General features: G+C 31.2%; 1 protein-coding gene across 1 annotated transcript; it reads left to right on the top strand.

Annotated features, from left to right (window-relative positions):
• The first annotated feature begins 2,927 nt into the window (after positions 1 to 2,927).
• Positions 2,928 to 7,320, top strand: LOC137813888 (cytochrome P450 98A2). Its single transcript, XM_068616355.1, has 3 exons — positions 2,928 to 3,774; positions 6,093 to 6,490; positions 6,581 to 7,320. Exons 1-3 carry the CDS (start codon positions 3,288 to 3,290, stop codon positions 7,223 to 7,225), a joined length of 1,530 nt encoding a protein of 509 aa, XP_068472456.1. The 5' UTR covers positions 2,928 to 3,287; the 3' UTR covers positions 7,226 to 7,320.
• Positions 7,321 to 12,868: the final 5,548 nt, after the last annotated feature.

Genomic DNA, 12,868 nt, shown 5'->3' with positions numbered 1-12,868 from the left:
TCGGTGGTGCGTCATAAATGTGAAAACAACACCTTTCCACCTTGTTTGAGCTTCATATATTAGTATGCATCTTAATCTTTGTCCAGCGCCCCAAGGAAAAACACTAAGTGTAATGACTTATTTATCTAATAGTTCATCTATTTTCTTTTTTAACTCTATTAACTCTAGAAGTGAAATCTGATAGGGGATACAAACACATGCCTTAATCTTAGTACTAAGTTTGTGGTAAATTCAATCTATCTTTATAGAGGTAATTCAAAAAATCTTTAGAAAAAACATAACTCACAGACTATAAGGAACTTACTAATGTTTGGAATTTCCTTGAATTTTAAAAAAATTAAGATCATGTAGACTTCTGATCCTTTTGGAGCTTCATTGTGGTTGATAGTAATCTCTTTTATTTCTTTGAGTTGGAAACTTCACCAAGGTTTGATTTGCAAAAAAAATTCTTATCGTGACAATTATAAGAACATGATTGAAAGATAATTAGTCCATTCCTAGAACAATGTCCAAATGAGATAGAAGTAAACATATAAGATTTATAGGGAAAAATATTTATTCTCTATAGAAATACAACACTTTGTAGATGCAAGTGAAGTAATGAAAGGAACACTGGTAGAAGTAGAACAATCAAATCATATGGTAATATAAATATATGTAACTTTAGATTCTTCAGAAACTCATGAGTAAGAAAGAATGAGTAACACCAAAATCATGTTGTACATTGATGAGATGATAATTTATGATGCATGATTTTTAATGTTGTCTTGAAACCAAATATTCTAAGTTTTCTCTAAAACTTTCAATATAAAGCACAACCTAGATCGATTCTAAGAGGACACATATTAATTGTATTCAATCTTTAATATTCTTCCTATATAAATTAATTTTTGGGTTTATGGATTGGAAAAATGTGAAACAAAACAGAAATTACAAATGAAAATCAAGAGAAAATAAAATGTCAAATCACATATTCAAGAACCAAACAATTCCTCTCATCATATTTCTTTAGAGATTCATATTCAAGTTTGAACAATTAATTGATTCAATTAATCAATTAAATTAGTTATACGAACCAAAGTATCATTCAATCTAATATGTATCTAATTATCAAATCAAGATTCAACTAATTCCTAATTTGATTTTAAAATAAAAAATGTAAATCATAATCGTAAAAGGAAAATGCAAAATTAGAGAAGAGAAGAATAAACTCGGAGCATTCCATGATAGTGCAAAACACAATGCGACTTGTTTGATCTTGATTCCCTGAATTGATCTCAAGAATCAATTTTCCAATGATTAATAACGAAAAAACATGAATGAAATGAGAAAAAGAAAAGATATTCATAAATTGAGAAAAAAAAAGAGAAAAGGAGATGGAGATACAATTCCTAAAATTACAAAACTAAATAAATGATTTCTATCTAATGTTGATAGCACATTTAGGCTATATAAATGTTCTGAAAACTACAAAAGTCTAAACTAAAAGAAGGAGAAGTGAACTCCATGACTTCTTTTTCAACTTCTAAAAGTAATAGAAAACATCATATAACTCCAAACCCACTAAATCATATATTCATTTTAAAGTTATGAAAATTTAAAATCTCATACAACGAATACAAAATAATTTCTAAATAAAAGTTACAACTAAACCAATAAGAAAATTTCATATTACTTGAAAAACAAAATAAAAAAATTAAAGCATGTACATTGAACCAATTTATGTACATAAATATTCTCCATTTTTTTATCATTACCCTTACCTTTCTTAATTGTTAAAAAACATTGTACTAACCTTCTTTTTTTGCATTACACTAACTCCTTTAAATGTATGTTTGAAAAGTGTAGATACTGATATACTTTCATGAAATATAATAAGTAATTCACATATTAAATTATGTTTGAAACTTAAAAAAATTATAAAACTAAATTGGCATGCTTGATAAAATAAAATAAAATTATGTATATATAAGATGGCGGATAAAAAACTGGCATTAAGGCGTCATAAGTTTTTGGAATTATGTTCTCCTAATCCATGGATGCAGAAAGCAGCAACCTCAACATGCCCTATTGTCCTCCCACCAACTTCAAAGTCAAATTTAGCCACCAATTCCACTCCAAATTCAAAATTTCCACTTCTCACTTCTCTGTGGGCTGCACAGCAGAGAGGGTCTACATCATCACCAACCTTTGATTCTCCCACAATCCAAACCCCCCCTGCACATTTCTAATTTAATTCTGCATAAATTTTGATAAATTAAACCATGCTTTATTTTAACGTATAAAGAAACATTTTCAAGGGTTTTACTCAGATACCTGCAATTTTAAATCACAAAGTCACTCACCTCACCAACCTCCAATCCAAAAAAGAAGAGTCCAGTGCTTCACTGCAACCTCTTAGCCCTTCAACGTCACTTCATCATCATCCTAAGCCACGTCACCCTTTATCAACCGATTCACTCTCACACACAAATTTCACTCTTCTACTCAACATTCGTTCACCAAATACCAACTTTCACTACCTAAGCTTCCGTTTATTTCTTCTCCTCGGAAAGGAATACTATCTCACCACAATTATGAATTTTGTCTATGTCAATATAATTTTACAAAACCCTCAATTTAATCATTAAAAAAAAATTACCACCCACAGAATATAAGTTGACTTTTCAAACTCTATTTTGGTTTTCATGAAATTAGTTTCTCACAGTTTTTACACTTTATCTTTTTCACAATTTTACCAAACTTGCGTAGTGAAAAATTTAGAAATCGATTTCACAAAATAACTTTCTGTAAGCAATTTTTGTTCGAAGTTTTTTAAAACAAAATATCCATAGAAATTAAAGATAAATACTAAGAAAATTACAACAATTCCCACTGAGATCTCTTCAATTATATATATGTTTGGTTCAAAAGTCAATTGTTCCGCCCACCTACTTATTTCACAGATGGAATTTAATTCCCATTTTTCCGAAAGCTAATTTCCCATGCTTTATCTTTACAGCTTTATCGTGCTCTACAAAGTGGGTGTGATAATTTAAAATAAATTTTCCATAACTATATAGCCAGAAAAATAAAATAAAATAAAGAAACCCAAATTAAACACAAAAATTGAATACATTATGCATGTTTAGGATGTATAAACGAAACGTTTATTACAGATACATCCAATCTTCACCAACTCCCAGTCTATGTTCTAGAATATAAATCAATATCAACCTTCCTCCTGCTCTTCCAGGAACCACACAGGCTCCACAATTAATCAATATTTGTTTCTGTATTTTTTCATCATGGCTCTGCTTCTGATTATACCCTTATCACTCATCACCCTCTGGGTAGGTTTCACGCTGTACCAGAGGCTAAGGTTCAAGCTGCCTCCGGGTCCACGGCCCTTGCCGGTAGTCGGTAACCTCTACGACATAAAGCCGGTCCGGTTCCGGTGCTTCGCGGAGTGGGCCCAGTCCTACGGGCCCATCATATCGGTGTGGTTCGGCTCCACGCTCAACGTCATCGTTTCGAACTCCGAGCTCGCAAAGGAGGTGCTGAAGGAACAGGACCAGCACCTCGCTGACCGCCACCGCAGCCGATCGGCGGCGAAGTTCAGCCGCGACGGCAAGGATCTCATTTGGGCCGATTATGGACCCCACTACGTGAAAGTGAGGAAGGTCTGCACGCTAGAGCTCTTCACCCCCAAACGTCTCGAGGCCCTCAGGCCCATTAGGGAAGACGAGGTCACTGCCATGGTTGAGTCCATTTTCCACCACTGCACCTCTACTGGTACGTTTCTCCTTCTTTCTCTTTACTTCTGTTTCCCTTTTTCTCAAATAACTATACCTCCGCACTGACGTTTTATACACTCACCGTTGTTGGGTGCTCAAAAGTTACAATTTTGTTCTTCTTTTCACCAAATTAATGTTCTTTGGCAACATTGGTAAAATGATAAATTTAATAAAATAAAACATGAGAACAAAGAACTTCATGAAATCATACACATGGTGTGTTACACGGTTTTCCAACAACAACCGAGTAGGGTTGGTCTGATGGTAGAGAGTTTGACTCTGAATAGCTCCATGAACTTGCCAGAGGTCAATCTAGTTTTATAAAGAACTACAATTTTGATTTTAGCTCTTTTAGGTAAATTTCACAAATTAATTCAATTGATCCAAGAAAAAAAAACACTGTTCTATCTATTTTTGGGATACTTTTTTTTATTTGTTTTCCTATTTCTTAAGGCGTACCATGCGTCGCGCGAGTTATTAACTTCTTTGGAGTTTTCTCCATTCTAGTTTTTCTGTCTTTCTAAAAGAGTAACTTGTTGAAAAATATATTAAAAGCTAAACTATTAAAAAAATTCTTGATGGACACCATCTTACGTGAAATTATTAAAAGATATTGATATATAAACTAGATTTTTTTTGGCCGGAAAACATTTTTTTTTCCTTATAAATTGATTTTCGTTTATTTTAAAATGGGCTTTAATATTTACACATTGATATTTTTACATCATATTTATACTTTTTCATTAAAAATAAAGATAAAAATGTGCGTTACAAATATAGATTTCAGTTATTTTAAAATAAATAGGATACAAGTAAATATAACTAATTAAAATTTTAATTTACTTAGCTTTTTAATGTGAATTCCATGTCTACATCACTACGACTTATAAGTCAAATATAGATGAACAACTGCTTTCTCAACTTAATCACAAGATATGGGCTTTGACATGTGGTTTTCGTTTTTCCATTGATTTATAATTATTTATTTATTTATTTACATTGCGCAACTTGTTAATTCCCCAAATGAATTATTTACAATCATAAATACAAGACAATATTTTGGCTGTGAAAGAAAAGTCCAAGGAAGAAAAGGAAAAAAACTATATTAGTAAGCAAAGACAGAAAAAAAAAACCCCACTAAATGCTTCATAAATTACTTTCATAATTAACACTTTTAACACAATGAGTAATTGGTATTCTGTTTATACGAATCTGTTAGGTTATTGGTAACAATCAATCAACTAATTAGGTGAAAGCGTAAATGTGATAAGTTATGATTATGATTACTTGTGGTTGGTAAGGTGAACTAATTTTGTGTGCAAAGAAAAAGGTGCCTTCCTTAAGAATTTAGGTCCATAACGGGTAGCGTAGGTTTAACAAATTCAACTACTATTTTTTCTTTCTCCAAACCTTACAAGTTATGACATGCTTTAGTTTTCAAATATATTCCATTTTATTTTTCAATCTTTATCTCTATAAAAATATAATCATACATTTTATCTCTATCAACCATTTTTTAATATGTGAGTATTGAAATTATTAAATGGCGTGTCTGTGTCAGATACATGTATCAAACACCGACACTCGTAGGATACGTATAAGTAAAGTGTTCAATTAAAAAAATATTTATTAGATTTCTAACAATTCTAATATGCTTCTAACACAATTTAAAAAAAAAAAGAAATACATTAATTTTCTAAAAATTTAAACTTAATATATAAATATTTATTATATCTATAAGAATATGAAACAAATCCTTTTGAACCAACCATGGAGAACATCTTTAGTTAGAAAAACTGAAACATGTTTGTGCACATATATCTTTATTGTCAATTTATATAATTTATAATTATATGATATATTCCTGTATCCTATATTTTAGAGATTATATGTATTTTTGTGTTCGTGTCAGTATTAGTGTTTGTGCTACGCAGTCACATGGCCATAGTAATAATAAATTAAAATGGTTGAATTTTGAAAAAACTAAAAAAGTGAAATACATAATTAAGTTTTATAAGGATTAGAAATAATAAGATTGAAAGTGAATTTAATTAAGACTTTTTTTTCTTTCTTTGAAAAAGCTATGCCTAATAATAAATGGTTTGGTAGGGTGGTTGCATTATGAAGACATGTTGATTAATGTGTGTGTTGGAAGCAACTTTAAAGTTTTTTCCACCCAAACATTGCAAATAGTTAAGTCGGTACACCTAATTTCTCGGTACACTAGTGAGGCAGTAAGAATAATTAGTGGAAAAGTTTTTGATAGAAAGTTTGAGGAAATAAAATGAATGGTTTTTGTGATGTGTATTTGAGCAGAGAATTTGGGGAAGGGAATATTGGTGAGGAAGTTCTTGGGGGAAGTGGCATTCAACAACATCACGAGGTTGGCATTTGGGAAAAGATTTGTGAACTCAGAAGGTGTAATAGACGAACAAGGAGTGGAATTCAAGGGCGTTGTAGAAAATGGGTTAAAACTGGGAGCATCTCTGGCCATGGCAGAACACATCCCTTGGCTGCGCTGGATGTTCCCTCTCGAAGAAGAGGCTTTTGCCAAGCATGGAGCTCGCCGTGACAGACTCACCAGAGCCATCATGGAAGAGCACACCGAAGCACGCAAGAAATCTGGTGGGGCCAAGCATCATTTTGTTGATGCCCTCCTCACATTGCAGGACAAATATGACCTTAGTGAAGACACCATCATTGGCCTCCTTTGGGTATGTTTAAATTGAGATAGTTTTGTGAACGTAGACATTTTCTTAATTTGATGGTAACTAAAGACTTAACATTTTTATGAATTTTGACAGGACATGATCACAGCAGGGACGGACACATCTGCAATCTCTGTGGAATGGGCAATGGCCGAGTTAATAAGAAACCCAAGAGTGCAGCAAAAGGCTCAAGAGGAGCTAGACAAGGTGATTGGGCTTGTAAGGGTGATGACTGAAGCAGACTTCTTAAGCCTGCCATATCTGCAATGTGTGGCGAAGGAGGCAATGAGGCTCCACCCACCAACACCACTAATGCTCCCACACAGAGCAAATGCCGATGTAAAAGTTGGAGGGTATGACATCCCCAAAGGGTCCAATGTGCATGTGAATGTGTGGGCAGTGGCCCGTGACCCGGCCGTGTGGAAGGAGCCGTTGGAGTTCCGACCGGAGAGGTTTCTTGAGGAGGATGTGGACATGAAAGGCCATGACTATAGACTGCTTCCATTCGGGGCGGGTCGTCGGGTTTGCCCGGGTGCCCAACTCGGAATAAACTTAGTGACTTCCATGTTGGGCCACCTTTTGCACCATTTCTGTTGGAGTCCAGGTGAGGGAATGAAGGGTGAAGATATTGACATGGGTGAGAGTCCTGGGTTGGTCACATACATGAGGACACCACTAAAAGCTGTGGCTTCTCCTAGGCTCCCTTCACACTTGTACAAACGTCTACCTGCTGAGATTTAATCTTTCTTTTCTTTCCTTTCCTTTCCACTCTATTGCATTCTCCCAATTTCTATTTTCTGTCTCTTTAACTACAAATGAGATCAAAGTTTAAGCAATTTCGATTTCTCCCCTTCACACTTTCAATATTCAAATTCATGTTTAAGATTTTAATCTATAGTTTCTATTCAAATAACTTAGAAGGCTAATACGTCTAATGTTTTTTAAATTATTTATACACTGAACATTAATACTCTTAATTACTTTTTTTATCAATATGAAATAATTGTTAATTCATGTTATGGTAACCAGGAACTTAAATTGTCGGATGCATCAAAAACTTTATTTTCCCAGTAAATATATTTTATGCTTCTATATATTTTTTTTCTCTTCCCAAGGAGGGGCTTATTTTAGTATTTGTTCATGTGACTGAAGGAGGATTCAATATTAAAAAAATTGTATTTTAAGCGACAACTTTTTCATTTTTCATTTTTAAAATTGATGAAACTACAATTATCGTATTAAACACAGCTTTATTATGGATGATTTATTTTTTAATCGTCAAAATAAGTTTGTACTTTAGTATGCAACTTTCATTCAATTCTTTTAGTTACTTTTTCTCAACTTTTATTTAAATATTAAATATAGTATTTTTGTAATTGCACATGCCCTAACTTAAATTTATGTCTATTTAAAAATTGAATTTATTCTTACTGTTACATATAAGTTAATTTATAAAAAAATATAAGAAAAGATAATATAGTAATACTAAAGCAGTGCATGGAAAACAAAATGCTTATTTAGAAATTAGTTAAGCATAAAAAGAAAAAAAAGCTTTATTATTTACTAGCGGAAACACAAGTACAACAACGCCGGTGTATCTGCATTTTTTCTCTTTTACTCAACTTTCATGATGATAGAAATTTAATATATATATAAAAATAATCTTACATACATACATAAATAATTTTGGATGAGTCAAAATTGAAAAACAAAAAATAACATGTAAAAAAAATGATGAATTGATTAAACAACCTTTTTCTCTTCTTATCCGGTTTGAGTCTCTCTTCTTCAAGTTTTTTCTCTTCTTCCATTGGTAGTTTTGGGATCAGAGAGTGTGATGATGTTCACGTTAAGGTTAAGATCGACTTGATGGTAGATACAAAAGAATAATGATTTTACCAAAAAATATAGTTACTTGAAATGGAGTGAAGAGGGTGATTGGAAATGGAGATTATTTTTTCTGATATGTTAGATTTGGTGTGGAAACGTGTGAGAGTATGCTCTCTCTTCCTATTGTTGCCGTAAAATAAGGAATTAGTGAAAAATGAAAGAGTGGGAAGTCATCATATAAAAACGGTACATCAATATTAATTTAAAAATTAAAAAATAATTTTATTTTTTAAGTAATTTATATGAAATGACAAAATATTACATTGTATTAATAAAATGAGATATATTAAATAAGGATAGAATCGGAAAAAATTGTGTAAAAAAAAAAACGGTTATAATGAGAAATCTCCTTTATATATAAGTATAGATATGCTGATAAAAAAAAGGGTATAGATATGGATAAGTATGGGTAATAACCATCGTTTTGACATGTAGAATATTTTTTAAAATTTATTTGGATGTAGTTCTTATTTCATTGTCATTAAGGTTGTGTTTGGATTAGGGAGAGGATTTGTAGCGAGATTTGAGAGGAAAGTGTAAAGAAAGTGAGGTTGTTTGGATTAGGGTATATTAAAGTGGATTTGTGAGAAAAGTTTATTAAAGTTTGTGAGTGATACGATGATTGTAAGAAGTTTTTTATTTTTTTAAATGTCTAAAATGTAAGTTTACAAATTTATCCTTTCTTTAAAAAATATTTAAATAATAAAATATGAGATATTTTTGTGTTAATTTTAGGTAATTGAAATTTTATAATTACATATAAAAAATATTTTCATAAAATCAAATCAAATCAAAATTAAAATTAATTTTTATTATTGTTAATATTATTATTTAATAAATTTATTTTTATTATTATTAAGTATTAAGTATTAATTTTTATTTATTATTATTATTTATAATTTTTTTTTATATATTATCTCTATTTTAAATTTTAAAAATTAAGGGTAATTTAGACTTTTGCAATGGTATGATGTATTTTTTGTAATATTTCTTTGCCTTTCTTCGCTAGGTAGTGAAGATGATTTTTATCACTCTCCCGCAAATCAACGCTCTCCAATATGTGCAATTGAGTGAAAACAAACAAAAGAAATTTGTGCATTTCAATCCGAGTGAACAGTATTCACTCGAATACAAAAAGAGCATAATAGTTGATTTTTTTATGACTTTCGTAACATGATAGAGAAACTTATATATGACACTAAAATGACTTGCACTCTTCCATCAAGAATTTTTTTATCATTGTTAAAATGAATTTTCTATGTGGGTTTTGAACTAACATTTATATAAGTGAATAGAAGGTCCAAAATTTCTACGTTGATTAGTTATATATAAAGTCTATCTTTTATGTCGATTTTAAAGATTCCTCACAAAGAAAAAAAGTTTTAAAAGATGTTTTTGTATACCTTTTTTATCTTCACTTTCTATGTTGGTTAAGGTTATAATATTCATAGAAAATAAGATTTATTTTTAGGGATGTAACTTTAATTGACATAAAAAGTATTTTTTTTTTAAAATGTTGGTTAAGGTATTATATTCATAGAAAATAAGATTTTTTTTGGGATGTAACTTTAATTGGTATAAAAAGTTTTTTTTTTTTTAAATTGTTTGGCGTAATCACTTTCCTACATACATAACAAACACAATTTTGAGGCATGAATTTTAAAGTAAAATCTTAATGACGTAGTATATAAACAATTCTAAACTTTACCTAAAGTTAATGTATTCAACTACATAAAAATAATTAACTATACAAAATGGTTAATCTTAACATGATCATTTATAAGGAATACTTAAGAAATTACGTCAACTATTCTTAAATTTCTTGTAGTACTTAATCCTTTAGTGGAATGAATAACTAAATATCTAGACGATCAAATATTTATTCGATCAATAAAAGATTAAATTCACATTCAGATATTTCAAGTATGGGTTAATTATATATTACCCCTTTCCATGAGTAAGTAACTAATGCTTGCATATACAATTGTATGCATGTGCCTTGTCACATAATACATAGAATCATGGTTCCTCGATTAATTGGAGTATAATTGAATAATACTAAGACAAATAACTCACATTAGATAAAATGTACTATAATTCCTTTCTAACAAGTCATGAAAGCCCCCAACAACTTTATATGAGCTCCCACTATTCTATAAAATATAATGTACATTAAAATTGTACTAATTATTAAATTTATCAATATTAACTTAGTAACCTTAGAATATAGTTTTTTTTTAATAAACACAAAAGATTGATGAGAAATAACAACTATCAATTGCCAATGACCTTTACGAGTTTACATAATATTAGTAACAAATAAGTTTTACATTACTTAATATTTAATTTATATTTTTGTAAAATTCATTGTTGTGTTCAATACTTTTAAAAATAAGTAAGAGTGTGGAATTAATAAAGACTTAGTATAATATTAAGAAGTACACTAACTTTATACTCTTAGGCATAGAATAAATGATAAGGCATGAAATGAGATTAAATAGCAATAAATTAAAAAAGTTAAAAGTAAAGAATACAATATTTTGGTATTTTTCTAAAATAAGAAAGCTAGTTTGTTAGAAATATATAATATGGATATTGTTGGGGTTAGACTGATACGACCCAAATCCATAACAAGATGTTGAATGGCCATCTCAACAAGCAAATGAAGATGGCATCAATAGGAGGAATGGTATGTTGAATCAAGTGTGTTCAAGCTTTGAAGAATCCAAACCCTTTGAGTTTGATGGAAGGCTGGATGTGCTTGCTGTTGTTGAGGCATAGAATAGGATCTGTGGTAGATTATTTGTGTTAATATACTCTTGATTGAATCCAAAGCTTAAGCATTCTCAAACCTTTTTAATTGAAAGTGTTTTTCAAACTAAGTGAAAAACAACCTGTTGTTTTGTCGAAACAACCGATTGGTTTATACTTAGGTGTTTTGAGAAAGGTTGAAAACTGTTTTTGATGGTTGACTTGCTGTCAAACCAAAACAACCGATTGATTCGAGCATTCAACCGATTGATTCGAGCATTCAACTGATTGTTTGTTTTGGGACCATAACAGAAAATTGTTTTGTGCTTTGACTGAGCTTTAAATGATTTTATAACTGAATACGCTCCAGTTTTAAATGCTTTGACCAGTCTTTGAAAGCAATAAATAGTTTGTTAAGTTTTTGTAACAAACAACTAAGATTAAATCATAGAAAAACATATTTGAGTTTTTCACTGATTTTGCTTTTGAAGAGTTGAAGATTGCTTTGAGATTGCTTTGATCAAGAGAGAGTGGAATAGGATTTTCATCTTGTATTGATTTCAGATCATTCTGTAACAAGTGTAATCCTTCTGTACTTTGTGTAAACTCTGTTGTGTAAGGCTGAGAAGTGTTGTGTGTTCTTAAGGTTGTTAAGATCAACATTCTTGGTGGTGTATGTGCTGAGCCAAAGGAAGTGTGTGTCTTGAGGGGATCAAGGTCACTTCTTTGGTGGTGTTTGTAAGTAATCTAGGTTTGATTGCTTAGTGGATTCCCCCAGTGGTTTCTGGGAAGACTGGATTTAACTCTTGGTTTAAGAGTGAACCAGTATAATCTGTGTGTGCGATCTCTCTATCCCTTGAACTCTTTAATTTCAGTTTATATTGTTAACTGGTATAAACAACCGATTGTTTCTGCGAAACAATCGATTGTTTTTCTGGTGTTGTGCTAAATTGCTTTGTGTTTTTGGCAAACTGAATTCTGAATCAAGTTTTCTCAAAGGAATTTCATTCTAGACTAAAAAGTTTGCGAAAACCCTCTTTAAACCATTCACCCCCCGTCTAGTTTAAAGCCATACATTCTAACAATTGGCATCAAGAGCTTGGTACTTGAAAGATACTCAAGTTTGATCCGAAAATCTTTTTCAATGGCTGGAAAACTATCTTTTGAGGAAGGTGCTTCAATCTACAAACCACCTTTATTCTGTGGTTTGAATTATAAGTATTGGGAGGCTAGAATGAAAATCTTTGTTGAATCTATTGATAAAGGAATTTTGGATTCAATCGAAAATGGCCCTTTCATTCCAAAGCTTAAAAAGAATGGATCTTTTATTGCAAAACACCTTGGTCCTAATGGATCAATGAAGAATGTAAGATGGCCAAGCTTGATTGTACTACTCAAAACATAATAGCTTTTGCACTGGATACTAATGAGTTTTTCAGGATATCTAAATGCAAATCTGCCAAAGAGATGTGGGACACACTCAAAGCTACTCATGGGAACATCAATGAATCAAAGGAAGTAAGAACAAGGAGCCAAGCACGAAGGAAAAGGAGGCAAAACAGAAAAAGCCTCAACCTCTGCTTCATGGCCAGAAAGGAAGATGATTCAAGTAGTGTAAGTTCCTCTAACTCCTCAAATTCTGAAAATTACAGTCAATTACTTCAAGCTTTTCAAGAAACACATGAAAGAGCTAACCGATTGGCCCTCTTGAACAACCGGTTAAAGGGAATGAATAGCTGGCTT

Source organism: Phaseolus vulgaris, chromosome 1 (genome assembly GCF_000499845.2).
Source record: "Phaseolus vulgaris cultivar G19833 chromosome 1, P. vulgaris v2.0, whole genome shotgun sequence".
In the NCBI taxonomy this organism is placed as follows: domain Eukaryota; kingdom Viridiplantae; phylum Streptophyta; class Magnoliopsida; order Fabales; family Fabaceae; genus Phaseolus; species Phaseolus vulgaris.
The sequence above is the reverse complement of the archived record's forward strand: the minus strand, read 5'-3'. Positions and strand labels throughout refer to the sequence as shown.